This window comes from Paroedura picta, chromosome 6 (genome assembly GCF_049243985.1).
Source record: "Paroedura picta isolate Pp20150507F chromosome 6, Ppicta_v3.0, whole genome shotgun sequence".
In the NCBI taxonomy this organism is placed as follows: Eukaryota; Metazoa; Chordata; class Lepidosauria; order Squamata; family Gekkonidae; genus Paroedura; species Paroedura picta.
In genome coordinates, this window is record NC_135374.1 from 91,159,380 (window position 1) to 91,185,136 (window position 25,757).

General features: G+C 42.2%; 2 protein-coding genes across 2 annotated transcripts in view; both read left to right on the plus strand.

The window, feature by feature from the left end:
* LOC143840831 (E3 SUMO-protein ligase RanBP2-like) overlaps window positions 1–18,736 on the plus strand; it is a 37,540-nt gene extending 18,804 nt beyond the window's left edge. The window contains exons 19-26 of the mRNA XM_077344302.1: window positions 33–130; window positions 564–5,310; window positions 10,645–10,797; window positions 10,975–11,035; window positions 16,043–16,188; window positions 16,326–16,493; window positions 17,673–17,765; window positions 18,630–18,736. Of these exons, the coding sequence (XP_077200417.1) occupies window positions 33–130; window positions 564–5,310; window positions 10,645–10,797; window positions 10,975–11,035; window positions 16,043–16,188; window positions 16,326–16,493; window positions 17,673–17,765; window positions 18,630–18,736 (5,573 nt within the window). The remainder of the gene's footprint in view (window positions 1–32; window positions 131–563; window positions 5,311–10,644; window positions 10,798–10,974; window positions 11,036–16,042; window positions 16,189–16,325; window positions 16,494–17,672; window positions 17,766–18,629) is intronic.
* LOC143840296 (E3 SUMO-protein ligase RanBP2-like) lies at window positions 16,370–24,464 on the plus strand. Its single transcript, XM_077343632.1, has 9 exons — window positions 16,370–16,493; window positions 17,673–17,765; window positions 19,238–19,437; window positions 20,384–20,594; window positions 21,454–21,552; window positions 21,723–21,868; window positions 22,732–23,005; window positions 23,124–23,458; window positions 23,966–24,464. The coding sequence occupies exons 3-9, from the start codon at window positions 19,333–19,335 to the stop codon at window positions 24,269–24,271; spliced, it is 1,476 nt and encodes a 491-aa protein (XP_077199747.1). The 5' UTR covers window positions 16,370–16,493; window positions 17,673–17,765; window positions 19,238–19,332; the 3' UTR covers window positions 24,272–24,464.
* The last annotated feature ends 1,293 nt before the right edge of the window (window positions 24,465–25,757 follow it).

A 25,757-nucleotide genomic window follows, 5' to 3' on the forward strand; every position in this document is an offset into this window, starting at 1 on the left:
GTCAATTTACCCTTGATTTCTTGTGTGTTCAGTTGCTACAACAGGTCCCTCTGTCTACTACAACCCATCTCCAGCTTATAATTCTCAATATCTTCTACGAACAGCTGCTACCAACGTGACTCCCACAAAGGTACCCTCTAAATATTATTTATGATGATAACATAGTATTTTTGTACACAAAGACAGGAAAATGCAACTTGCAATAGCAAAGTTATTTTGTTAACGTTTTCAAACCCTTTCTTACCATGGGAAGAAGGATAGAAAAAAACAAAAGCTGCTGGAAATGGGCTAGAATTACACTTTTTTGTGGGAGGGGCGGGCATCCCCACCATGTTTCTAGATGCAGCTAGTGGCACAACATTTTTGCTAGTTCCTGCTGAAAATCCCTCCCATCCCACTTTTAGCACAGCGTGGCGGGGAGGGGGGGAGACAGAGGTACCCATAACTTAATGTAATGTGGTGTTCCATCCTAAAATGTAAACTGAAAACTATATTGGTTACTGAGGCTTTATAGCTAAAACTAAATATCTTGGCTTCTGTGTTTTTTGTTTGCTTGTTCTTAGGCTCCTGTCTACGCTGTGAATAGACTTACCCCTCAGCAACATATATATACTTATCAACAGCCGATGCATACTCCTCCACTACCAAATACCTCTTGTATGTTTCCACAAGAAATGTATAATACTCCGCTGCGTTTTGACTCTCCTGCAGCTGGAATTCTGTCACCTCGTGGTAGTGAAGACTATTACAATTACAGTGTTCCACCCACAAACACAAATCCGCCACTCCCTGAGCCAGGCTATTTCACCAAACCTTCAGCCACACCTCCTGTTCCAAGATCCACAGAGCCAGAGGTGACAGAACTTGGGAAGCCTAATTTTGGACAGCCTAGGCCAGCAGAGGGAGCCAAGCCGCCTTCATTGATGACCCCTGCTCATTCTAGTCAATCGACTACATTCAAATTCAATTCTAATTTCAAATCTAACGATGGGGATTTTACTTTTTCGTCACCTCAAGTTGTAACGCAACCCCACAGTGCAGCTTATAGTAACAGCGAAAGCCTTTTGGGCCTTCTGACATCAGATAAACCTATAAAAGATGATCGCTATATAGGGAAAAAGTTTGCCGATGAACCTACCACTGGGCCGCGCAGCACCTTCAGCTTCAGCATCAAGAATGCTTCAGTCGTTTCATTCACAGAAAAAATGGGCCAGAACCAACCCAAGCACTGTAGTTTCACTAAGGGGGATGGATTCAGCTTCCAGGATCTAGGCAAGCCTATGTTCAGTACTCCAAATTCAGACATAGCGAACAGAAGTCATGAAACAGATGGCAGCAGTCCCCGTGGTGGTGATGAAGATGATGATGGGCCACATTTTGAACCTGTCGTCCCACTGCCTGACAAGATCGAGGTAAAAACGGGTGAGGAGGATGAAGAAGAAATCTTTTGCAACAGGGCAAAGCTCTTCCGTTTTGATGCTGAATGCAGAGAGTGGAAAGAAAGGGGTGTTGGTAATGTGAAAATTCTAAGGCATAAGATAACTGGCAAAATCAGACTACTGATGAGGCGAGAGCAGGTATTGAAAATCTGTGCAAATCATTATATAAGTCCTGAAATGACTTTGATGCCAAATGCTGGGTCAGACAAATCATTCGTTTGGCATGCCTTAGACTATGCAGATGAATTGCCAAAACCTGAACAACTGGCCATCAGATTTAAAACACCAGAAGAAGCGATGCTGTTCAAGAGCAAATTTCAAGAGGCTCAGAAAAGCTTGAAAGACTCTGGACCAAATGTTAGTGAACAGACCACTCAAAATAGTGGTTCCTCAAGAGAAATAACTCGAGGTGCAAAGGATTCCAATAAGCCTGAGCCTGGATTCCATTTCAAGAGTAGTACATCTTCTGTCAGTGGTGGCAGCCAAGGTTCAGACTCGAACATGAACAGTACAGCAAAAAATGCTAATACCAAAAGTACATTTACAGTTACATCAACAGGGTCTATACCTGCATCTTTTTCCTTTGATAAGGGCGCTCTGGCAACACATGCTGGGCATGGATTTGGCGAGCAGTTTACGTTGAAGAAAGATCAGTGGTACTGTAATGTATGCCTGGTTAGAAATAAAGAAGGTGCACAGAAATGCATAGCATGCCAGAGCCCAAAGCCACTTCAAACAGCAGCAGTGGCTGTGACTTCTCAGACAGAACCTGGGCATGGATTTGGCGAGCAGTTCACATTGAATAAAGATCAGTGGTACTGTAATGTATGCCTGGTTAGAAATAAAGAAAGTGCACAGAAATGCATAGCATGCCAGAGCCCAAAGCCACTTCAAACAGCAGCAGTGGCTGTGACTTCTCAGACAGAACCTGGGCATGGATTTGGCGAGCAGTTCACATTGAAGAAAGATCAGTGGTACTGTAATGTATGCCTGGTTAGAAATAAAGAAAGTGCACAGAAATGCATAGCATGCCAGAGCCCAAAGCCACTTCAAACAGCAGCAGTGGCTGTGAATTCTCAGACAGAACCTGTCGCTTTCAAACCAAACAGTGAAAGCGCACAGAATACCTTTGGACCCATTTCTGCTCAAACAGAAAACCAGTGGGAATGCAGGTTCTGTTCTGTAAGAAACGAAGCCGATGTGTCTCATTGTACTAGCTGCAAGAATCCCAAGGGAACTAGTGCACCAGTATTTAGTCCTGAAGCCCCATTCAAATTTGGCCAAACAGATAAACCAAAGGTCCAACAAGGTGACTTTGGGGCTGCTTTTTTGAAAAAGGAAGGTGAATGGGACTGCAATACATGCTTAGTACGAAATAAAGCTTCTTTGGCAACTTGTGCAGCGTGTCAGACTCCAAATCCATGTAGTAGTGCTCTGTGCCTACCTGATAATAGTGTGCCTCCTCCGGTTGGCTTCAAGAGCAAGTTATCAGAACCCACCAAAGGACCTCTGGGGACAGGTTTTAAGAGTAACATTTCAGAACAAAGTTTTAAATTTGGCCACCCTGCAGATACAGAGAAGTCTTCTTCCTTCATGTTTCAGATTCCTTCTGGTACAGAAGCTAAGCCTATAAAGAGTGGATTTAGTTTTTCAATGCCTGTCCCCCCAGGTGGATTTAAATTTGGTATACAGGAGCCTAGCAAAAGTGTTGCAAAAGATGAACACAATAAAGAAGGTAGCCTTGTTGAAAAGAAGGACTCCGAGGGAGAAGGTGGAGAGAAACCTCAGGATCCATCCAGCAAACCGAGCAGCAGTTTAGTTTTTGGTCAGCAAAGTAGCACTTTCACTTTTGCAGATCTTGCGAAAACAACAGATGGCGAAGGATTTAAGTTTGGTAAAAAGGATCCCAATTTTAAGGGATTTACAGGTGCCGGTGAAAAGCTCTTTTCTTCTCAAGGTAAAACTCCAGCCAAAGCAAATACTTCTGCTGATCTTGACAAGGATGATGATTCCTATAGAACGGAAGACAATGACGACATTCACTTTGAACCTGTCGTCCAGATGCCCGAGAAAGTGGAGCTTGTCACCGGTGAAGAGGACGAGACAGTGTTGTACTCACAAAGGGTAAAATTGTTCCGGTTTGATGCAGAGACTAGCCAGTGGAAAGAACGGGGTGTGGGCAACTTAAAAATTCTCAAGAATGAAGTTAACGGCAAGTTGCGGATGCTGATGCGACGTGAGCAGGTACTAAAAGTGTGTGCAAACCACTGGATCACAACCACCATGAACCTGAAGCCCCTGTCTGGCTCAGACAAAGCATGGATGTGGCTGGCCAGTGACTTTTCTGATGGTGATGCAAAGCTGGAGCAGTTGGCAGCTAAATTCAAAACCCCAGAGCAGGCTGGGGATTTCAAGCAGAAATTTGAAGAATGTCAAAGGCTGCTGCTGGACATACCACTCCAAACGCCACACAAACTTGTGGATACGGGGAAAACGGCTGAGCTCATACAGAAAGCAGAAGAAATGAAAAGTGGGTTGAAAGATCTCAAAACCTTCCTGACGGACGATAAAACTAAGCTTGCCGATGAAGAACATAGAAGCTCTGTCTCTGCTGCTGGCACTTCTGATTTGATTATAAAACCACATGCTGAGAGCACTGGACCTACATTAGAATGGGACAACTATGACTTGCAGGGGGAAGCACTGGAAGGTGGTTCCAATAGTTCTGCTGCGTATGCATTCCCTCGGGCCAGTAGCCCTGTGAGGAAAAACCTGTTCCGGTTTGGAGAATCTACAGCAGGGTTTAATTTTAGTTTCAAATCTGCCCTGAGTCCCTCAAAGTCTCCTTCCAAGCTCAACCAGAGCAGGACTTCCGTAGGCACAGATGAGGAGTCAGACGTCACCCAAGAAGATGAAAGAGATGCTCAGTACTTTGAGCCAGTGGTGCCTTTACCGGATCTTGTAGAGGTAACAAGTGGTGAAGAAAATGAGCAAGTGGTCTTCAGCCACCGAGCCAAGCTCTACAGATACGATAAAGATGCCAATCAGTGGAAGGAAAGAGGTATTGGGGATATCAAGATCTTGCAGAATTATGACACTAAGCAAGTTCGTATAGTCATGAGAAGGGATCAGGTGCTAAAGCTCTGTGCCAATCACAGAATAACCCACGATATGAACATCCAGCAGATGAAGGGATCGGAGAGGGCATGGGTGTGGACTGCATGCGACTTTGCTGACGGGGAAAGAAAAGTAGAGCTCTTGGCTGTGCGATTTAAGTTGCAAGATGTTGCTGACTCCTTTAAGCAAATTTTTGAGGAAGCAAGATGCGCTCAAGAAAAAGATGCCTTAATCACGCCACTCTGCTCACGGGCTAGTACTCCAAAAGAATCTCTGTGTGGAAAAATTGCTGTTGCCGTCCTGGAAGAAACCACCAGGGAGAGAACTGATCTAAAGCAAAAAGAAGAACAAAACGAAACGGTTGACGAAACAGTAGAAACTTCAGCAGTGCTAAGTACATCTGAGACACCGACAAAAGCAGTGGTTTCACCACCTAAATTTGTGTTTGGCTCAGAATCTGTCAAAAGTATCTTCAGCAATGAGAAATCAAAGCCTTTCACATTTGGAAACACATCGGCAACAGGAACTTTGTTTGGTTTCAGTTTTTATGCTCCTCCCAAGAGCCAGAATGATAGTTCAGTATGTCAAACCGTGGCACAGAAAGAAGCAGGGGACGTGTTTGGCACCGTAAACTGCAAAGCTGCTGGACATGAGGACGCTGGGGGCTGGAAATCCTCTGATGGCAAGGAAGCTCAAGTGGCTACCTCCAAAGTGGAAGGACCTTCGAACTTTTCATTCAAAATACCAGAAAAAGGTGAGCATTCCTTGAAGATTCAACTTGTAAGCTATAATTGTTTGCAGTGTATCTGTGCTTCCACCCACACCCATTTTGGTAGGTTAAAATAAAGTCTTGTATTTCAGTTATATCAGCAAATATATCGGCAAATTTCTGAATCTATAAAGCTGCAAACTCAAGAGTAGTTCCCAGGAAAAGATGGGGGGAGAAATTCATTAAAACCCTCCTCAGGCTCAGCTGTATTATATCTACACCTCCATGGAGGTCTGCTTGGGGAGGGGGATTTTTTAGGCTGCCAATCTTTTGTGGTCATAGGGGGCTTAGAGCCCTGGGTATAATGGGTTTTATATAAGGATTTTTTTGGGAGAGGGGCTATGTTGTAAGCCACCACGAATCTTTGGAAAGCGGTGGGATATAAGACTAATAAATAATAATATCCCTATGTAAACTTAATTATTGGAGGATGAAGCAAGGTGCAATCCTTACCCTATGTTGTTCCTCTATATATTTGTGAAACAGCCTAGGGCGTGGGGCGTATTTGGCTGTTCAAGTTAGAATAGGGCCAATCGGTGCAGCCAGCTTTGCCCTGATTGGCCCTGTTCCAGTAGCTCCCGCCCTCTGTCCCTGGACTCTAGCCTCTTTGCTCTCAGACACCTCAATGCCTGGAGCCAGTAGCAGGTAACGGGAGAGGGCCCTGGGCAAAGGGTTGTGGTGAAGGGTTTGCTAATGAGGGCCTCTTGGCCTGCTGACGAGGGCCACCCGGCCTGCTGACTGCCTGCTAAGGAGCTCTGTCCCGGTCTTCATTTCTCTGGCAGCATGGACTACAGCGTTAGCTGAAACTTCTGAATGTTCATTACCAGCAACATGGACTAGGCCTCATTGATAAAATCAACCCTTGAGGTTAAAAAGTCTCAATCTGAATCTTACAGGTGCTTGATCAATAGAAATATTGAACCAGTAAACTGGTCAAATAAGGCTTTAAAGTTTGGTTGCTGTTTTGTTCCTTGTTTCTTAATGAACATGGCTTCTGATGTTAAACATTCCTAATTGGGATGTTTTCCTTAATGAAGAGGCAAATCTGGTAAGCTCCAGTAAATTATTATTTTTATTTTTATTTTTTGACTAAAGCACGTATTCTTGGCATGAGGGAATAGCTCTGTAGTTCAAATAATATTCCAATTATCACAGTGCTTTGCTTGTTAGATTTTGGGGGATTAGATATTTTAACAGGTATCTAGGTTGCATTGATCAATGTAAGAACAAAAGCTATGTAATTGTTTTTATGAAGACCAAGCAAAATGGCATGAAATAACATGCAAAATTCAGTTGGGCTGAAAGACAAAAGGAAGGGGCAAGAAAAAAAAATATGGCTTCAGGTCATAAAGTTAAGGCATGTTTTACGGAATCTGCTGCAGCCTTGATTGAATTTTGTTGAATTTATCAAGCTGCAGTTTAACCTTCAAGAATAAAGGAAAAGTCAGCTGCATTTGAATAGAGGAAAACTGGTACTTGGTCACATGTCTGTCCTGCCATTAAAAAATGCAACTTTCTTAAAAAGCTGAGGGCAAAGAAATAACTCTGGTAGAGGAATTTATCATCTTACTTATTAATGTCAATAACACCGCTAATATGACAAATAAGTAAGATGATATGAATATATTGTTTCAGTGAAAGGCAGCATTAATCCTAATAGAATCTTTAATCTTGTCCTCAATGTTTTGACTCAATTTAGGTTAAACTGTAGGATTTTGCTTTGTGTACTGCTAGCATTTTAAAAGCTGTACGATAGTTATGCTTTAAGTGCTTTTTTGGCTATACCCCTTGCCCTCTAAGGAGTGTCAATTGAATATTTAAATCGCACCATTTATTTTCTAGGATTAAATTTTAGCCTTTTTAAATCTAACCCAAGGGCCTTTTGGACCAGCACATCTTCCTCTCCACCTCGTAGTAAAGGTATTTACACACTGCACTGAATGTGGTGTTACATCACTTATTGGAAGCTCCTCAACTTGGGCAAAGTAACTGGCTGCTTAATGGGATGAAAGTGTAGACTAATTAACAAGCATGCTTTAGAGGAGTAGTAGTGACATTATAGTTGTTTTGGTGATAAACTGGGTCTTGAGTCCCTTTAAACTTGTGGATTGCTAAATTCTTTGTTGCAGTGCTTAGCCATTGACTTTGAAGCTTAGCTTGATTCAATGTTCAGAGGAGCTGAAGATCTTAACTTCCGTAAGCTGCCCCTTAGATCCCTTTTATAGAAAGGCAGGGTCAAAATAACTTGAATAAGTAATAGTTCTGCTTGCTGGATTCAGTGAGGGCAGGATAGTGTCAGAGACTTTTAGGTGTTTGTGAAACCAGTATAGATGCTGGGTTTGTTCTTCATGCTGTATGAGGTCCAAACTAGATACTATATCTGACACAAGTTGAGCTGTTGCAACCCGACTCTGTGTGGTCTTTTTTTATTGTCAGATGTCATGTCAAGGAACTAATGTTCCCAAGCAGCCAGGGTCAGGAAGAATGAAAGCTGTTCCCTTCTTCCTAAGCTGAAACTGCTCTGTGTATGTCGGGGGTGTTATGTCCCCTTCTGTGAGGCTGCAGTGGTGGTGATATGTCCTCCTCTGTGAGGCTGAACAAGTTTCAGCAAGTGCATGTACAGCCCCACAGCAGGGAAAGTAGGCTCACAGATAGGGTTGGGTGCCTTGGCGCCCAAAGTGGCCGGTCTCTCCCGGCGCAGCCAGCGCTGCGGGGGTGAGGGGAGGCGCGGGTGTCAGTGTGCTGGTGGGTGCACACACGCAGGCATGGAGGGCGTGTGCGCTTGCCGGCACACTGACCCCCGCACCTCCCCCCCCGTGGCGTGGCACTGGCTGCGCCAGGAGAGACTGCCCGCTTCGGGCGCCAAAGCACCCAACCCTACTCACAGCAGCGTTTTCAGCAGGGAAATGGCACTGGATCAAAAGCTGAAGCTACTCCTCTTTTCATGAGTGAAATCACACTTGTGAATGTTTGACCCTGACATCATATCTGACTCTTAAAAGAGCAGAGTTGTGTCAGTGAAATCCCGATCAGACGCATGTCAAAAGTAACACCTAGTTTAGGCCTCACGATACAAGGAAAACGGTTCTTTGAAATCGCCCATAATCCTAGTTCATAGTTCCTTAGTAGCTTTTTTGGAGTGTTATGCTAACTTCTGGATCTTTCCGGAACTGGTGCTTTCGTGTCTTTGCTAACAGTTGTCTTCATAATTGGTTTCTTTGTATGCATCAGACTCTTAAAAATTCCCTTGTAAATTATTTTTCTGCACCTCAGGGATAATTATAGATGTTACTGTCAGACTGAGTGATCCAAATATAACTGGAAATGTGGCAAGACTAGTGTCCTCTAGTGCAGAGGAAGGTTTCCTACATCTTGACTCGGCTTCTACTAACTTTTTTACAAGTGTTCATTTTCAGTTGTTCAGAAATCGACCCCCCCCCCCCGCATATTAGCAAAGATGCCCCAAAAAGCTGGCTTAAATTGGAAACTACCCTCCCCTTTCCCCAAGCTTAATAGTAGGGCTGTGGGGAGCCCAACCAACCCCCACCCCATTCACACATTGCACAGCTGCAGTCTATAAGAAGCCAAAACGCCCTGCTGCTGTTTATATCTGCAGCACTTTCATCTGCATGTATAGTTGTGGGGAGATTTGCCACTGTTGTCTGGGTTTACGTGAGGAAGGCCACTTTGATAATGACAAGTGTCAGAGATGCTGCTTCTCCCAGCTTCCCTACTGTGAACCCCTTGGCAATCTTGGATTCATCTTGGAGTCTAAACTCACATTTTCAAGTTGGAATCTGCATTTCAAGATTTCCTCAAAATAAACTTTATAAGTATCTCTGCTTGTTTTCATTACAGTTATAAAGCAGTCTGGGAGCTGGAATGGGGGGTTTGTTTGTTTTTTTGCTCGTTCCTGTTCAGTTTTCTTCCATTTTTTAAAGTCAGTTGTACATATATCATAGTGCTTTATGTTTTTTGAGAACTTATCACATACCTCTAATAAGTTCTGACTACCCTTTCAAGATCGTATAAGAAAAAACCTTACAAAATTGGAAATCTTCATCTTATGTCCCGCCTAAAGGCTTAATTTAAGGTCCTTCATGAAATTAGTGGTTCTGTGAAATCTGTCATGGTTTCAATTTTTTAAGATGGAAAGCATAGCAACCAAGGCAAGTTTCATTCCCATTTCAGGCATGGTTGAGCAGGTTTATGTAAAATGCTCACTGAGTCCTCTTCTCCTTAATTTCACCTGAAGCCTATATTCTAAAGAGATAGTAAGTATATAAGTTCACAGGAGTTCATTTCTGACCGCTACTCACTCCGAGTCAAGGAAATCTGAATTGATTCATCATTGGGGATTGATCTTTTAGATCAATATAGATGTGCTTATAAGCAACAGCAGTAGTTCTGAAGCACACTTGTAGATAATAATGCATGGATGTTAGCAGGCAGCAACTCAAGAAGAAGAGTTGGTTCTTATATGCCGCTTTTCTCTACCCACATTCGGCTTACATTCGCCTCCCCTTTCCTCTCCCCACAACAGACACCCTGTGAGGTGGGTGAGGCTGAGAGCCCTGATATCACTGCTCGGTCAGAACAGCTTTATCAGTGCTGTGGCGACTCGTAGGGTTGTGTGCGGCTGTGTGCAAAGGCAGTGTGGGAAGCAGCTACTTGCGCTTCAGTTTCATATTACCATAATATACCAGGATTTAACAAGTGGAACTGAGTATGATGTCTTAATATACGATGTGACATTTGCAGCATGATCTTAAGCATGTTTGTTGAGAAGTTTCACTGAGCAAAGTGGGGCTTGCTCCTAATTTGGTGTATGGCAGGTTGGCAGCCTTAAAACCAGAGTGCCATGCTTTTGGTCTGGGAAAATATGCTGTTGTCATTGCATAGCTGACCTCCAGGACAGTGCTTTAGGCATAACTTAGAACAGCAAAATCTGGTTTGGGCTAGTTGGATTTTTCATATTATGGCTTATGAAATGTGCTTACTTTTGTTAGTTGCTTTTGTTAGTGTTTGCTTTTGTTAAACTAACTTTCTGGTTTTGTTCTCAGAACAGTGCAATTTGTGGAATACTAGAACACATAAATTCTAACACTCCTTTAGTAAATTGTCGTTGGTTCTTACGTGAAACAAGTGCATATAATACAGTTAAATGCGCATGAAAACATGTTATGCACTTTGCATGCTTAAATGGTAACTTCATGCTCTAAAGCGCATGGCATTGATTAATTCCGAGCATTACCTAATTACTGCCAACTGACCTGAAAAGTCAATCATTTGAATTCAACAAAGTGGCGTATTTTCCAGGAACACTGGAATTTCGTGGCTTTGTTCTGAAGTTAAAAGTATTTAATGCTGAAGGGTTTGGAGGAAGCACTGTAAAAATTTTGAAAACAATTTCACCCAAGAATATGCTTATGCTTAGCGGTGTTTGTATTGTCTTGGTAGAATATACTTGCAGTAAAATTTAAAACTCAAAAATATCACATCACAGCAGTAATATTCTGAATTTTCAGCATAGGGTTTTGAAGGTGACTGGAAAAAATGTACAGTGATTCAGTTCTTCAGCCTACTGTTTCTGGTAAAACTTAATGAGCCTTATGCAAATATAGTTAAAGTAGCTAATTTGTTTTTCAGAATTAGTAGGCTTGATGAAGACTTCTGATACAGGAAATCAGTGTATACGAAGTGGCAATGTGTATGTTCAGGAGATCTTGTATTTTCAAACTTCAAATGGGGATTCAAAGTGGCTTGCATTTTTTTCCCCTTAATTTTATCGTCACAACGATCCTGTGAGGTAGATTTGGCTGAGACTGTGTGATTGGCCCAAGGTCAACCAGGGAGCTTCCATGGCAGAGCAGGGATTCAAACCTGGGTCTCCCAGATCCTAGTCCCCCCAACACCACATAGCCACTACACCCCACTGGCTCTCAAAACAGTTAAGAAGTTGTGCAGGTGTGGTTGTTCTCTGAGTAGCATAAATGGGGATTTTAATGTCTCTATAAAAACTGAACATTTGGAAAAGTAAGAACATTTGGTGACTGGTATCAATAGAGAATACTAATTATCTATCTTCATCAAGCCTACTAGTACGTATATTAATAACAAATCAAATAAATCTTGTAGTTTAGGATAGTGTGGTCCCCAACCACCGGGCAGCGGTCCCCTCTCCCCGCCCCCCTGCAGTAAGAAACTTCCCAGGCCGCAAGCTTGCAGCCCGGCAAGCTTCTTACTGTGGGAGGGGGGGGAGAGGGAAACAGGGCCACGCAATGCGCATGCACAATGTGCGGTCAAAAACGTGCATGCACGGCACTTTCGCGCATGTGCATTGCAAGTGCACGGCCAGGCAATCGCCCTCCCTGCTGCTGCCGGTCCGCAGCCGGTAAAAGGTTGCGGACCACTAGTTTAGGATTGTTGTTGTTATGTGCGAAGTCGTGTCCGACCCATCGCGACCCCATGGACAATGATCCTCCAGGCCTTCCTGTCCTCTACCATTCCCTGGAGTCCTTTTAAGTTTGCACCTACTGCTTCAGTGACTCCATCCATCCACCTCATTCTCTGTCGTCCCCTTCTTCTTTTGCCCTCGATCACTCCCAGCATTAGGCTCTTCTCCAGGGAGTCCTTCCTTCTCATGAGGTGGCCAAAGTATTTGAGTTTCATCTTCAGGATCTGGCCTTCTAAAGAGCAGTCAGGGCTGATTTCCTCTAGGACTGACCGGTTTGTTCGCCTTGCAGTCCAAGGGACTCGCAAGAGTCTTCTCCAGCACCAGAGTTCAAAAGCCTCAATTCTTTGACGCTCGGCCTTCCTTATGGTCCAACTTTCGCAGCCATACATTGCAACTGGGAATACCATAGCCTTGACTAAACGCACTTTTGTTGGTAGGGTGATGTCTCTGCTTTTTAGGATGCTGTCTAGATTTGCCATAGCTTTCCTCCCTAGGAGCAAGCGTCTTTTAATTTCTTTGCTGCAGTCCCCATCTGCAGTGATCTTGGAACCGAGGAAAATAAAATCTGTCACTATCTCCATTTCTTCCCCATCTATTTGCCAGGAATTGAGAGGGCCGGATGCCATGATCTTTGTTTTCTTGATGTTGAGTTTCAAGCCAACTTTTGCACTCTCCTCCTTCACCCGCATCAACAGGCTCTTTAGTTCCTCTTCACTTTCTGCCATTAGAGTGGTATCATCTGCATATCTGAGGTTGTTGATATTTCTCCCTGCAATCTTGATCCCAATTTGTGACTCCTCTAATCCCGCCTTTCTCATGATGTGCTCCGCATACAAGTTAAATAGGCAAGGCGACAGTATACAGCCTTGCCGAACTCCTTTCTCAATTTTGAACCAATCCGTGATTCCATGTTCAGTTCTCACTGTTGCTTCTTGACCTGCATATAAATTTCTCAAGAGACAAATAAGATGCTCTGGTATTCCCATCTCTTTAAGAACTTGCCACAATTTGTTGTGCTCCACACAATCAAAGGCTTTAGCATAGTCAATGAAGCAGAAGTAGATGTTCTTCTGGAACTCCCTAGCTTTTTCCATGATCCAGCGTATGTTGGCAATTTGATCTCTAGTTCCTCTGCCTCTTCGAAATCCTGCCTGTACTTCTGGAAGTTCTCGGTCCACATATTGCTGGAGCCTAGCTTGTAGGATTTTGAGCATAACTTTGCTAGCATGAGAAATGAGTGCAATGGTGCGGTAGTTTGAACATTCTTTGGCATTGCCCTTCTTTGGGATTGGAATGTAAACTGACCTTTTCCAATCCTGTGGCCATTGCTGAGTTTTCCAAATTTGCTGGCATATTGAGTGTAGCACTTTTACTGCATCGTCCTTTAAGATTTTGAATAGTTCAACTGGAATGCTGTCACCACCACTAGCTTTATTGTTGCTCAGACTTCCTAAGGCCCATTTGACTTCACATTCCAGGATGTCTGGCTCCAGGTCAGTAACTACCCCACTGTGGTCATCAGGGATGTTAAGCTCGCTCTTGTATAGTTCTTCTGTATAATTTTGCCACCTTTGCTTAATCTCTTCTGCTTCTGTGAGGTCCCTACCATTTTGGTCCCTTATCATACCCATCTTTGCATGAAACGTTCTCTTCATATCTCCAATTTTCTTGAAAAGATCTCTGGTCCTCCCCATTCTATTGTTTTCTTCTATTTGTTTGCACTGTTCATTTAAGAAGGCATTCTTATCTCTTCTAGCTTTTCTCTGGAATCCTGCATTCAATTGGGTGTATCTTTCTCTTTCTCCCTTGCCTTTCACTTCCCTTCTCTTCTTAGCTATTTGTAAAGCTTCCTCAGACAGCCATTTTGATTTCTTGCATTTCTTTTTCTTTGGGATGGTTTTAGTTGCTACCTCTTGTACAATGTCGCGAACCTCCGTCCATAGTTCTTCAGGCACTCTGTCTATCAGATCTAATTCCTTAAATCTATTTGTCACCTCTACTGTATATTCGTCGGGGATATGATTTAGTTCGTACCTGAGTGGCCTAGTGCTTTTCCCTACTTTCTTCAATTTAAGCCTAAATTTTGCAACAAGAAGCTCATGATCTGAACCACAATCAGCTCCTGGTCTTGTTTTTATTGCCTGTATAGAACTTTTCCATCTTTGGCTGCAGAGTACATAGTCAATCTGATTTCTGTGTTGACCGTCTGGTGATGTCCATGTGTAGAGTCGTCTCTTGGGTTGTTGGAAAAGAGTGTTTGCTATGACCATTGTATTCTCTTGACAAAATTCTACCAGCCTGTGCCCTGCTTCATTTTGTACTCCAAGGCCAAACTTGCCTGTTATCCCAGTTATCTTTTGGCTTCCTACTTTAGCATTCCAATCCCCCATGATGATAAGCACATCATTTTTTGGCGTTGCTTCTATAAGGTGTTGTAGGGCTTCATAGAACTGATCAACTTCATCCTCTTCAGCAGCAGTGGTTGGGGCATAGACCTGGATCACTGTGATGTTGAATGGTTTGCCTTGGATTCGAACTGAGATCATTCTGTCATTTTGGGGATTGTATCCCAAGACTGCTTTTCCTACTCTCTTATTGATTATGAAGGCTACTCCATTTCTTCTGCGAGATTCTTGTCCACAGTAGTATACCTGATGGTCATCTGAATTAAATTCACCCATTCCTGTCCATTTTAGTTCACTGATTCCTAAAATATCGATGTTCAGTCTTGTCATTTCTTGTTTAACCACGTCCAGCTTGCCTTGATTCATGGATCTGACGTTCCAGGTTCCTATGGAATAAAAATCTTTACAGCATCGGACTGTCTTTTCGCCACCAGTTACTTCCACAACTGAGCGTCCTTTCGGCTTTGGCCCAGCCGCTTCATTCATTCTGGCGCTACTCGTACTAGCCGTCTGCTCATCCCCAGTAGCATATTGGACACCTTCCGACCTGAGGGGCTCATCTTCCAGCGTCATATCGTTATGCCTATTGGAACTGTCCATAGAGTTTTCATGGCAAAGATACTGGAGTGGTTTGCCATTTCCTTCTCCAGTGGATCACCTTTTGTCAGAGCTCTCAGCTATGACCTGTCCGTCTTGGGTGGCCCTGCACGGCATAGCTCATAGCTTCACTGAGCTACGCAAGCCCCCTTGCCACAACAAGGCAGCGATCCTTGAAGGGGGCTAGTTTAGGATACCATTCTGCAAAAGGTCAATGAGTAAAATAGCTGGTTATAGGGACCATTGTCACTTCAGTTTTGTATAATTTATACTGGCTCTGATGTTGCTTCTGGGCTCAATTAAGGGTGATGGGATTGATCTTCAGAGCCTTATATAGCTTGGGTTTCCCATAGATTAAGGACTGTCAGATCCCACACGGTCCTGCCTGACCATTGCAGACATTTTTGCGGGCCCTGGATCAGGAGTCCCTGTCACTTAGGCAAGAAGGGTGGTAACCTAAGAAAGGGCATTTTGGGTCATTGTCCAGCATTGTCTTCTACCACCAGGTGAAGGCTTGTTTCTTTCATTTGATATTAGCTTTACTGTCTGTCCTTCCTGCTGACATTTTAATTGCTGATTTATATGTGTGTATTGTTTTAAAAGTTCACTTTCAATGTCTTTTCAAAAGTTTACCACCCTGAGGATAAAAGGCAGTATAAAAATGTTTTAAAGGAACAACTAGGGCTTACAAAAATTAGCTGAATTTTTACCTCTGATTTTTTGTTCTCTTTGATCATCAGTATATAACAGTTAATATAAATATTAGTGCCATAACTTTCCTCTTGATTCATGTGGTTTACACATGATAATTAAAGCACTGCAGGTTAAAATAAAATCTCCCAAATAACTCCCTCTCCCCCAAAAGATACCTGGCATGCTTGTCAAAAGCTCAGGTAAACAAATAAGCCTTCTAAAATGCTGCTTAATTAATATAACTGATTTTGAAAGTTAGAATGTAAGCCTTCCTGGGAAGTTTTTATTATAACAGAAATATATCCAGATTCTGGGGTTTCAGTTTACATCTGATGAGTAAAATCTGATTTATAATACTAAAGGAAGAGTAGCAGATGAGTTTCAAAACTTACTACCTCTTTTCATATTTGTATCCAACTCCTAATTGTTAAATCGCTGTTTCAGTCAAGTTATACTTCAGAACATTAAGAGGGGAGCGGGTTGCAATTCTTGGAAGAAATGATCAGAGGTAAAATAATGGGTGTGTTGTGTAAATCAGTCTTCAGCTTTTGATTTCTGCTTATAGCCATTGTGTTGGATCCCAAGGTGCTCTTCAGTGGAACGAAATGTGCTGTGACAACAAGCTGCTGTCTAACAAAGCATGGTGTGACTTTGGTCAATTGGCCTTTGTTGGAAGTATACTCACTTCAACCTATGTTGTCCATCTTACTGGTTTGATTTAAATGTTACTGCTTTATGTCTTCTACTTGAATATACTTACAACATGACTGTTTTCTAAATACTTGTGTGTCAAAAGTAAACTGAGGTTTTAAATTTGCTTAGACAATTGGTGTTTTTTTTTTCAATAGCTGAAGTTAAGAAGGAGCCAGAGACTGTTACTTCAGATGATGTATTAATTGTCTATGAATTAACACCCACTCCTGAACAAAGAGTTCTTGCAGACTCCCTGAGATTGCCACCAACATTCTTCTGCTACAAAAACAGACCGGGTTATCTGAGTAGTGATGACGATGATGGTAAGAAAATCTGTCCCTGTAAATTCAAATGGCTCTTTCTTCTTTTACTTCCACTGTGTAATAATTCCGTCCTGGGCGATCACAAGGTCTTCTGTTTCTGACCCCCAGCTTGGTCTTGGAAAGCAGCATAAAACATGGTAAAAGAAGCTTGAATGGTTGCTGATGTTGATTTGAATTACTGTTCCCTAACCATGCCCCTGTTCTAGGCTGGGCCAGTATTCTTTCCTTCCTCAGTTAAGGAAGATAGCAGTATTCCATGTCCCTACCTTTGCTTAATGTCATTACTGTTCGATAGCTTTGTCTCCTGGTCTGTGTAAATGTAACAGGCTAGCTCTTCTAGCTAGTGGAATGACCATCAGATTTGAAGAATAGCTTTGTATATACAAGTTAAAGCTATGCTATTTGCTAAATCCCTTTACTGTTACTTCTTTTGCATTGATCCTGAAATAATAATCTTTTCAGAAATTGATAATACTATCTGTCTTACCATTCTGTATATGAAATATGAGACCTCTCCTTCATCCTTCCCTTTTCCTGCAGCACCTTCCAATTCCTAGAAAGATCATTGCCACAATCACAGAACTCATGTAGAAAAATAGCTACCTGGGGGAGGAGGCAGGGAGGCTGGAGTGAGGTATTTTTCTTCATTCCTATTCCAAAAGTGCAGCTCTACTGAGGAAAGGGGCTGATTTAATCCCATTACCTATCTTCATTACAGCCTGTCAACCCACGTGGCTTGTTCCCTTGCACGAATCCCTCAGCCCTAAAAATTATCTTTCTGAAGGTCAGAAGGAAGTTGCAGGAACAGAGAGGAACTCTAAATGCCTTCTGTTCATGGGTGGTTGAATATATCCCATTGTCTGCTTCTGAAAAAGATTTTTAAAATATGAATCCATTGATTTTACATTAAGCCTGACTGGGAGCCCCCTGTCCTCAGTTCTGTCAGCTGGTCTACTACATAACAAGCTCTGAGTTGGAACTGGCATTCACAGTGATTATTGCTGTGTCTTAAGTTTTGAAGCCTTGGGACATAAGTGGAGCGGGAGAGTCCCCAGTATTGCTAGTGGATTCTTGAAATGCATTTGGCTGTAGCTCTTCCTTTAATTCGTAGCAATAAGCTTGAATTTGTGCAGGTCACTCAGTAGTAATGCCACAGTATACACTTTTGTCATATTTCAGATGAGGACTATGAAACAGCAGTGAAGAACCTTAATGGAAAGTTGTATCCTGATGAGCCTAAAGAACCAGCAACGTCAAAGGAAACTGATGGAGGTACAACACATTGAATGGGAAGAGTTTTGTAACATCAGGCAGCGTCGTTCTGGATTCCAAATTTACAGTCATTTACAATAATGTGCATATTGTATTTACTTTATAATATGCAGTGTATAATCTGTTCCATTTAATATTTTTGGTAAGGCCTAGGAGGAGGAGCTGGTCTCATGGCTTTAAGTGCCACTCAGCGCTGAACACCCACTCAGGGTGGCTGTCCCTCCCCTGAGTGTCTCCTCCTCCAACCAGCTTGCCTGTCTGTCAGTGGCCAACCAATTACCTTCCATCCCCCACCCCTGACCACCCCCTCTAAAGCTCAGAGGTTGCTCAGAGGTCCCTGCTGCATGAAACCTGCCCCTCCGTGAGTTCCCTGTCCAGGGACCTCCAGCCTGCATCCTTTACAGATCCTGGGAGGAGAGAGAGGCCATCTGCAGAGTTCTTTCACATACACCCCCAGATCTAGCACCTGTTGTATTCCTGAATGTAGTGGGCTTTGTCCCTAGTTAAATAATAAGAAACCAAATAATTAGTGAAAGAAGATCCAAGTTTGTTATAACTTTTGTTACAGAAGTGTGCAGAAAGCTAACAGCATTACAGTCTTAAGCATTTATTAGGAAAAAAATTATCCACAATTTGCAGTTATCTATTACATGTTTATCCCACACTTCAGTGAGCTTGGGGGTGGGACACAGGGTTCTCCTTTTATCTTTACAAAGTATATTAGGCTTAGAGGCAGTGACTAGCTCAAAATGGGCAAGTGAGCTTGATGGCAGAATGGGGATTTGAACCTGACTCTCCTAGTTTGCAGTTTGACAATGACAACTATACCATATTGTCACTGAAGGTGCTGGTTAACAACTAAAGACGAAGATGGTGCAATAGAACAATTGGGTGCAATAGAACACAGTGAGATCTTAACGATTTTGAAATATCTTCAATCCATTTTCAAGTTCCTGATTCATTCGACTTAATGATCTGGCAAACTTTTTTTTCTCTGTCGTGCTTTATCACAGTCCCTATCCCACATGACTTGGGTAGTCACAGAAATCTCCCTTTTTTTCAGTGGAAAACTGATTGAATCCAACCCACTATCTCTGGGTATGCTAATGCTTACATTCTCTATATTGTGGCCATTTCTGCTGAGCTTTTTCCTGCTTGCAGAGTTCCTGTGTAGGTATTTCTCCCAGCTTATTAAAGCCCTTTAACTTCTGACGGCAGACAACTGAATCAAATGTTGACATTTCACATCTGTGAAAGAAAATGTGTTAATGTTCTGTAACATTACAGCAACTCAAGCCACTGAGTTAGGAACGTCAGTAAATTTCATCCAAATTAAGCCTGCAATTGTTACAGGAACAGTTTTTAAGTAAAAGAGCTGCCTATCCTTTTCATAAACAATATAGAAGATGCTTCCCTGCAGTCTACTTTACTGTTCATGCATTTTGGTAAAATCCAAGGTGTTCTATGTTTAGGTATCGCCGAAAATGAGGCAGAAAGTGGAAGTGAGTGTGTTCTAGTCTGGGAAAAGAAACCGACTCCTGAAGAAAAGGCTAAAGCAGAGACGCTGATGCTTCCTCCAACATTTCTTTGTGGTATAGGCAGTGATACTGAAGAAGACAATGATAATGCGGAAGACTTTCAAACAGAGCTTCGAAAAATTCAAGAAACTAAGGTTGGTACCAAGGTCTGATCTTAACTATCCCTGCAAATTAATTTACTTACAAGGTTAGATCCCACCACAGTTTTCCATTAATGGAAAGCAGGGCAATTTTTTAATAATTAATTCCCTCCTGCTGAACACCTCCAATTCCTGCTTATGCTGTTCCTTAGAACTCCCTGTATATTTTGGGCAGCAGCAGGAGGGTAAGGAGGTCAGCGGCACCGATAAATCTCTCCTGTCAGCAGAAATGTTCTGCAGGGTCCAGTAAACTTGGCAAATAATCCTTTTTTGTCCCTGGTCTTCCCTCTTCATCCTTTATCTCTGGGTTTGGTTTGTAAGCTACAAAATACAGGGCTTATATACATCTGTATAAAATGCTACATAGAAAGGTGCAAATGATCTTGAATTTCCCCCCTCTTTTCTGACTCATCAGGAATTGTCACAGCTGGTAATGGGCTGTTGAATAAATAGAGAGGCACAGAATAACATTTCTCTTGATGAGACTTTCATATGTAACCTCAGGAAGGTATGTTGGTTCAGACCATACTGGCAGTGATCCTGGAATCTTTTGTCTACACATATGCCTAGGGTTCATTTGCATGGGCTATGTTATTTCAAACTATTTGGCCTGTGGGTTTGTTTTTTTGTCTGGCACTGCATTTACTGCCATGTCTGGCACACTATAATTGTTCATGAAATAGTTTGAAAGGGAAGTTGGACCACAAGGTTTTGTTTCCATTGAACTGTGATTCTAGTATTAGTATATGCTAATGTGATACGAAACCGTCTTGATAATTAATTCCTGTAGTTCTTTTAACTTCTACTGCCTGGAATGTATCTGGCTACATAACCTGTGTTTTTTAGCACTATCTAATACTTTTCATGTGAATTCACCTGAGATCTCTGGATTCTTGGATCTAGAAGAACAAAAAGGTTTTACAGTGAACTCCTCTTTCAGGAACTTCAAACAGGTGAAGTCACAAGTTCAGTTGATGTGAGGACCATAGTGGAAGATGCACCTGTTGCAGCAGCCAGTAGAAATGAAGAATTGCACTCTGCTACAGAATCTATAGAAACGACACAGACTTTACTGGGAACAGATGATAAACCTGTTGATTTGTCAACTAAAAAAGAAAATGATTCAGATTCTACAGCATCTACCATCAAGGGTACACTCTCCTGCTTGGAATAGATTTAAAAGTCATGTACTAGTTCCAGGAGGGAACCAACTAGTTTTTCTGCTAGTGTCCTGGGGGGGGGGGGGGAGGCTTTCCAGAATTCCTTCGGCCACAAAGGCAGCAACAGGGCTTTCCGGCCAAAGGGACGCTGCTGCTGGGTAGGAGTCAGGGGGAGGGAGGCTTTCCAGTGTCCCTTCGGCCACAAAGCCCTGTGGCTGCCTCGCAGAAGCGGCGACAGGGCTTTGCGCCCTGAACGGACGCTGGTTCTGAGACGGAGCGGGGGGGGGGGGTCAGGTGTCCATTCGGGCCGCAAACCCGTTGCCAGCTCTGCAAGGCAGCGACAGGGCATTGCGACCCAAAGGGACGCCTGAACCCCCCCCCCCCCCCGGCTCCCTCTCAGTGGCAGTATCCCTTCGGGGTGCAAAGCCCTGTTGCCACCTCACGGAGCCAGCAAGAGGGCTTTGCACCCCAAAACGAAGCTGCCGCTGGGAGGGCACCGGGAGGGGGGTGCTTTCCAGCATCCCTTCCGCCCACTAAGCTGGCTTTGCAGGCAGATGGGACGCTGCCACTGGGAGGGAGCAGCCGGGAGGGGCCTTCCCCTGCCACTTTCAAAGCCCATTTTTAAAATGGGTTTTGCTACTAGTTGAGCTAATAAAAGCTTTATTATGGTGTGTGTAAATGCCTTAGCGTGCCTGGGTCAACACATTGGATATGTTTGGGTACAGAGTTTTAAAAATGACCCTCATGTCCTCTGTAGAAAAGGGGACAGATCTTTAGAGCTTGTACTGGTGGAAAGGGAGGGGGAGAGTAGTACCAGTGAAATGATATTTTTCATTGTTTCTGCATACAGAAAACCAACCTTTCTCATTTGACCTTGGCAACATACATGGCTTGTCTTTTGCTGATCTGGCTTCAAATAATTCTGGGGATTTTGCTTTTGGTTCTAAAGGTAAGGCACTCCTTTAAAAGCTGCATGGACAGAATACACTGAGGGGTTTTGACTTTGGAGGGCCTTGGTGTTGGAATGAAGTTCTTTATTGAGGCAGGATATTCTGCTGTGTACAGGATACTTTTTCTTCAATGCTAAGATTCTTTCTACACCTTCCCTTATTTAAACAGACAAAAACTTCAAGTGGGCAGATACAGGCGCAACTGTATTTGGAGCCCAACCAGCTTCCAAAGGAGAGAATGAAGATGATGGGAGTGATGAAGAAGTCATACATAATGATGATATTCATTTTGAGCCAATAGTATCTCTGCCAGAGGTAAGACCTTGCTCAGAGATGAAAAGGGAGGAAAAGGTTATTTGTAAGGTTCCTGCAGCAGCTCCTGCACCACATGACTGTTGTGTGGCAAATCTTTACGGTATAACAAGTTGCATTGTGGAAACCCCATGGAAGATTCAGAGTTTAAGAGAAGTATTAACAATAAAGATGTTTGGATAAGGTGTACATTCATGCCTTTATTCCAGGCTGTCAGTCTTGGCTTCTCCTCTTCATCAGTTGATGATGACAGCTTGCTACTTCACCTTAGGTTTCAGAGTAATAGATAGCTGTTGCTATCGATAATGAGAAATAGGGCTACAGGTAAAAAGAAATGTAAGAGGAACACCCTGGGAAAAAGAATACCTGCTCACATGCATGGAGGCGGTAATATATTATGGGGATACCACTCCATTATAATGGGAGCTCAGGCAAAGACTCCTGATAAAGTTTTAGAAATTTACCTTTTAGGACAGGTGAGAATATCTTAAATGATGTGGATAAAAGAAGGAACTGTGTCCTGCAATTTGAGGGTTTCCAAGAGGCAGTGGTGCATAGTGCTTTATACCTGAGAAAGCAATCAGATTTTGTTTTGGGGGCTGTATATCTCCCCTCCATACATGTGCATATGCAGTACATCTCCCCTCCATACATGTGCATATGCAGGGTGGGAACCAATGAACAGAATTTTCCTACTCTTGTGTCTTTCTAAAACAAAAGTAGTACACAAAATAACATTCAGTGGAATAGTTTGTCCAAACTGTTAGTTTGTCCAAACTATTCATGCCTTTAATGCATGAATGAACTATGTTAAGTTATAATGGTAATAATGGTTTGAATAAGACGATGACTTCTGTATCTGCCAGGTTGAGGTGAAGTCAGGAGAAGAAGATGAAGAAATTATTTTCAAAGAAAGGTCCAAACTCTACAGATGGGACAGAGAAGTCAATCAGTGGAAGGAACGTGGTGTGGGAGAAATAAAAATCCTGTTCCATACACAGAAGAAATGCTATAGAGTTTTAATGAGAAGGGACCAAGTTCTTAAAGTATGTGCAAACCATATAATCACAAAAGCGATGGAATTAAAACCCTTGAATACCTCAAACAATGCTATGGTGTGGACTGCTACAGATTACACGGGTGAGTACGCGTGTGTGTGTGTGTGTGTGTGTGTGTGGGGGGGTATTTCATAATTCCCTTAATGTCATAGCTAATCTAATCACGACACCTGGAATAACGTTTGGGATTTTAATTTCAGATGGTGAAGCTAAAGTAGAACAACTTGCAGTCCGATTTAAAAACCAAGAACTGGCTGATTCCTTCAAGAGGAGATTTGAAGAGTGTCAACAAAGCTTATCAGAGCTACAGAAAGGCCATGTATCTCTAGCAGCAGAACTATCAAAGGAAACTAACCCTGTGGTATATCTTGACATTTCTGCTGACAATGAACTTCTAGGTCGCATAACCTTGGAATTGTTTTCAAATATTGTTCCTCGAACAGCAGAGAACTTCAGAGCACTGTGCACAGGGGAAAAAGGATTTGGTTTCAGAAACTCTATATTTCACAGAGTAATTCCAGGTTTTATGTGCCAGGTAAGTGTAAACATTAATGTTGTATATACATACAGAGGGGTTTGCATTTTAGACCAGGGATTTATTATAAGGATTAATTTTAAACAGTCTTTAAAATTAAAAAAAAGCCCCACAAAACCCAGTCCCTTTTCAGTTTCTATTCAGTAGGAAGGTAGAAAAAGAGAAAAAGAAATATCACTTCTCTGAATTAGAACCCCTATATGTGTTCCTTCACCTAAGTATATCTCTAGAAACAGCCATTCAGTGCATTGAATATAAGCCCAAATAAAAAGAGAATCCTTAAATAAAGAGAGTGTATTTTGAGCTCCTTGATTCACCTTTTTCTTTCATTGGTTAGATTAAATATTTCTGACAGTATTATATAGGAATGTGGTGATATACAGATATAAATAAATAAAATGTCTGAGTCTGCTGGCACTTAACATCCAGGTAAGGAACCTGTGAAAATAAGTGATCATATTTCAAACTGTGTTTAAGGCTTCACTTAATTTTCTTGGGTTGTTCTAGGGAGGCGACATCACTAAACAGGATGGTACCGGGGGACGATCTATTTATGGAGATACGTTTGAGGATGAAAACTTCGAAGTAAAACACACTGGCCCTGGCTTACTGTCCATGGCAAATCGTGGCAGAGACACCAACAATTCCCAGTTTTTTATTACTCTAAAAAAGGCAGAACATTTGGACTTTAAACATGTTGTCTTTGGGTTTGTGAGGGATGGCATGGATATTGTGAAGCAAATCGAATCTTTTGGAAGTCCTAAAGGAACAGTGTCCAAAGGAATTGTGATTTCAGACTGTGGACAAATATAAAAATCATCATGACATGTATGTTGATGGAAAGAAATCAGCATTCAACAGATCTAGACAAAATTATGTTCAGTTTTTGAAAAATTGAACCCTTTAGATGTATAAATGTAAAGTTACAGCTTATAGCTGAGTACTTTTTTAAAGTGTTCTAATGGAGTTTGCATGTTATTAAATAAAAATTTAAACTCTTATTTCAGATGTGATGTTTCTTTGTTTTCATTGGACAGTTTAAACTTAAATTCCAAGAGCTCCTTTGTTCAAGGGAGTCAAATAAGGTTACAACCTACTGGTACTTTATTCATAGGCAATGTGAACCAAGTCCTTGCCCATGTTTTGTTTGCAGGACTAAGCTGGGTAAGACTCTTTTAAGTTCGTATTCAAGAGACGTATTTTGTTTTTATCAGCAAACTGCAGCCATAGTGTTGACCACAGTAATGATGAGTCCCCTTATAGATGGAAAGAAGGAATTCCGCCTCTTCTGATCTTTAGAGATTGATTGCAAGAGATCGTGCAGTCTTATTGGATGATGCTGTTGAGAAAAAGATCAGTGCTTTACTCTGCTTTAAGGTCATTCATATCTGAACATGCCCAAAGAGTTCTTGTAGAGCTGAATCAGACCACAATGTGGCATCTTTTCTGCAGGCCCCACAAAGAGTCTCGCTGTAGAGTTGCACTTACTAGACCATGAAATGATGAGCAAAAATATTTTAATTTAATGTTATCAAATATAAAAACATATATAGAAGCAGCTTTCTGTGCACTTGGAAGGTACTAGTAGCTGTGGTCAAATAGCTGAGGGAAAACAATAAAATTGAATAAGGTACTGTTGAATAAGGTACTTTCTGCTGTGGGGGATACTTAGAGCCCTCTAAGGAGTATTTTAGTTTGTGCTGGGGCTATATGTACTTGTTTCTTATGCTAGGGTTCTTTGATATTATAACAAATATTAAACAGGAATTTTGGCAGTCTTCAGAGGGGAAAATATGGGCCAGGAAAATATGTGTATTCAGCACCATGTTTAAAACACTGACTTGGTGATACATTATAGGTACCTTTTCATAGAATAATAGAGTTGGAAGGGACCTCATAGGTCATCTAGTCTAACCCCCTGCACTATGCAGGACACTCACATCCCAATCGCTCATCTACTGTAACCTGCCACCCCTTTGCCTTCACAGAATCAGCCTCTCCATCAGATGGCTATCTAGCCTCTGATTAAAATTTTCCAAAGATTGGAGAACCCACCACCTCCCGAGGAAGCCTTTTAAGGAATTGGAGTTCTTGGCTAGGTCAGGAATAATAACAGCCAGTCTGAAACCAATATAATAACTAAAACCTTTTTTTTGTATTCTGCTTTTACTGGATAGCTCAGGGCAGCTAACATGGTTTAAGATATCAAATTCATAATAAAACATAACATTAAAGCATTAAAATTTGCAGGAGCTTGCTGCCTAAAGGGTACTTTATGTATGTCCTACGCTGGTTGGAG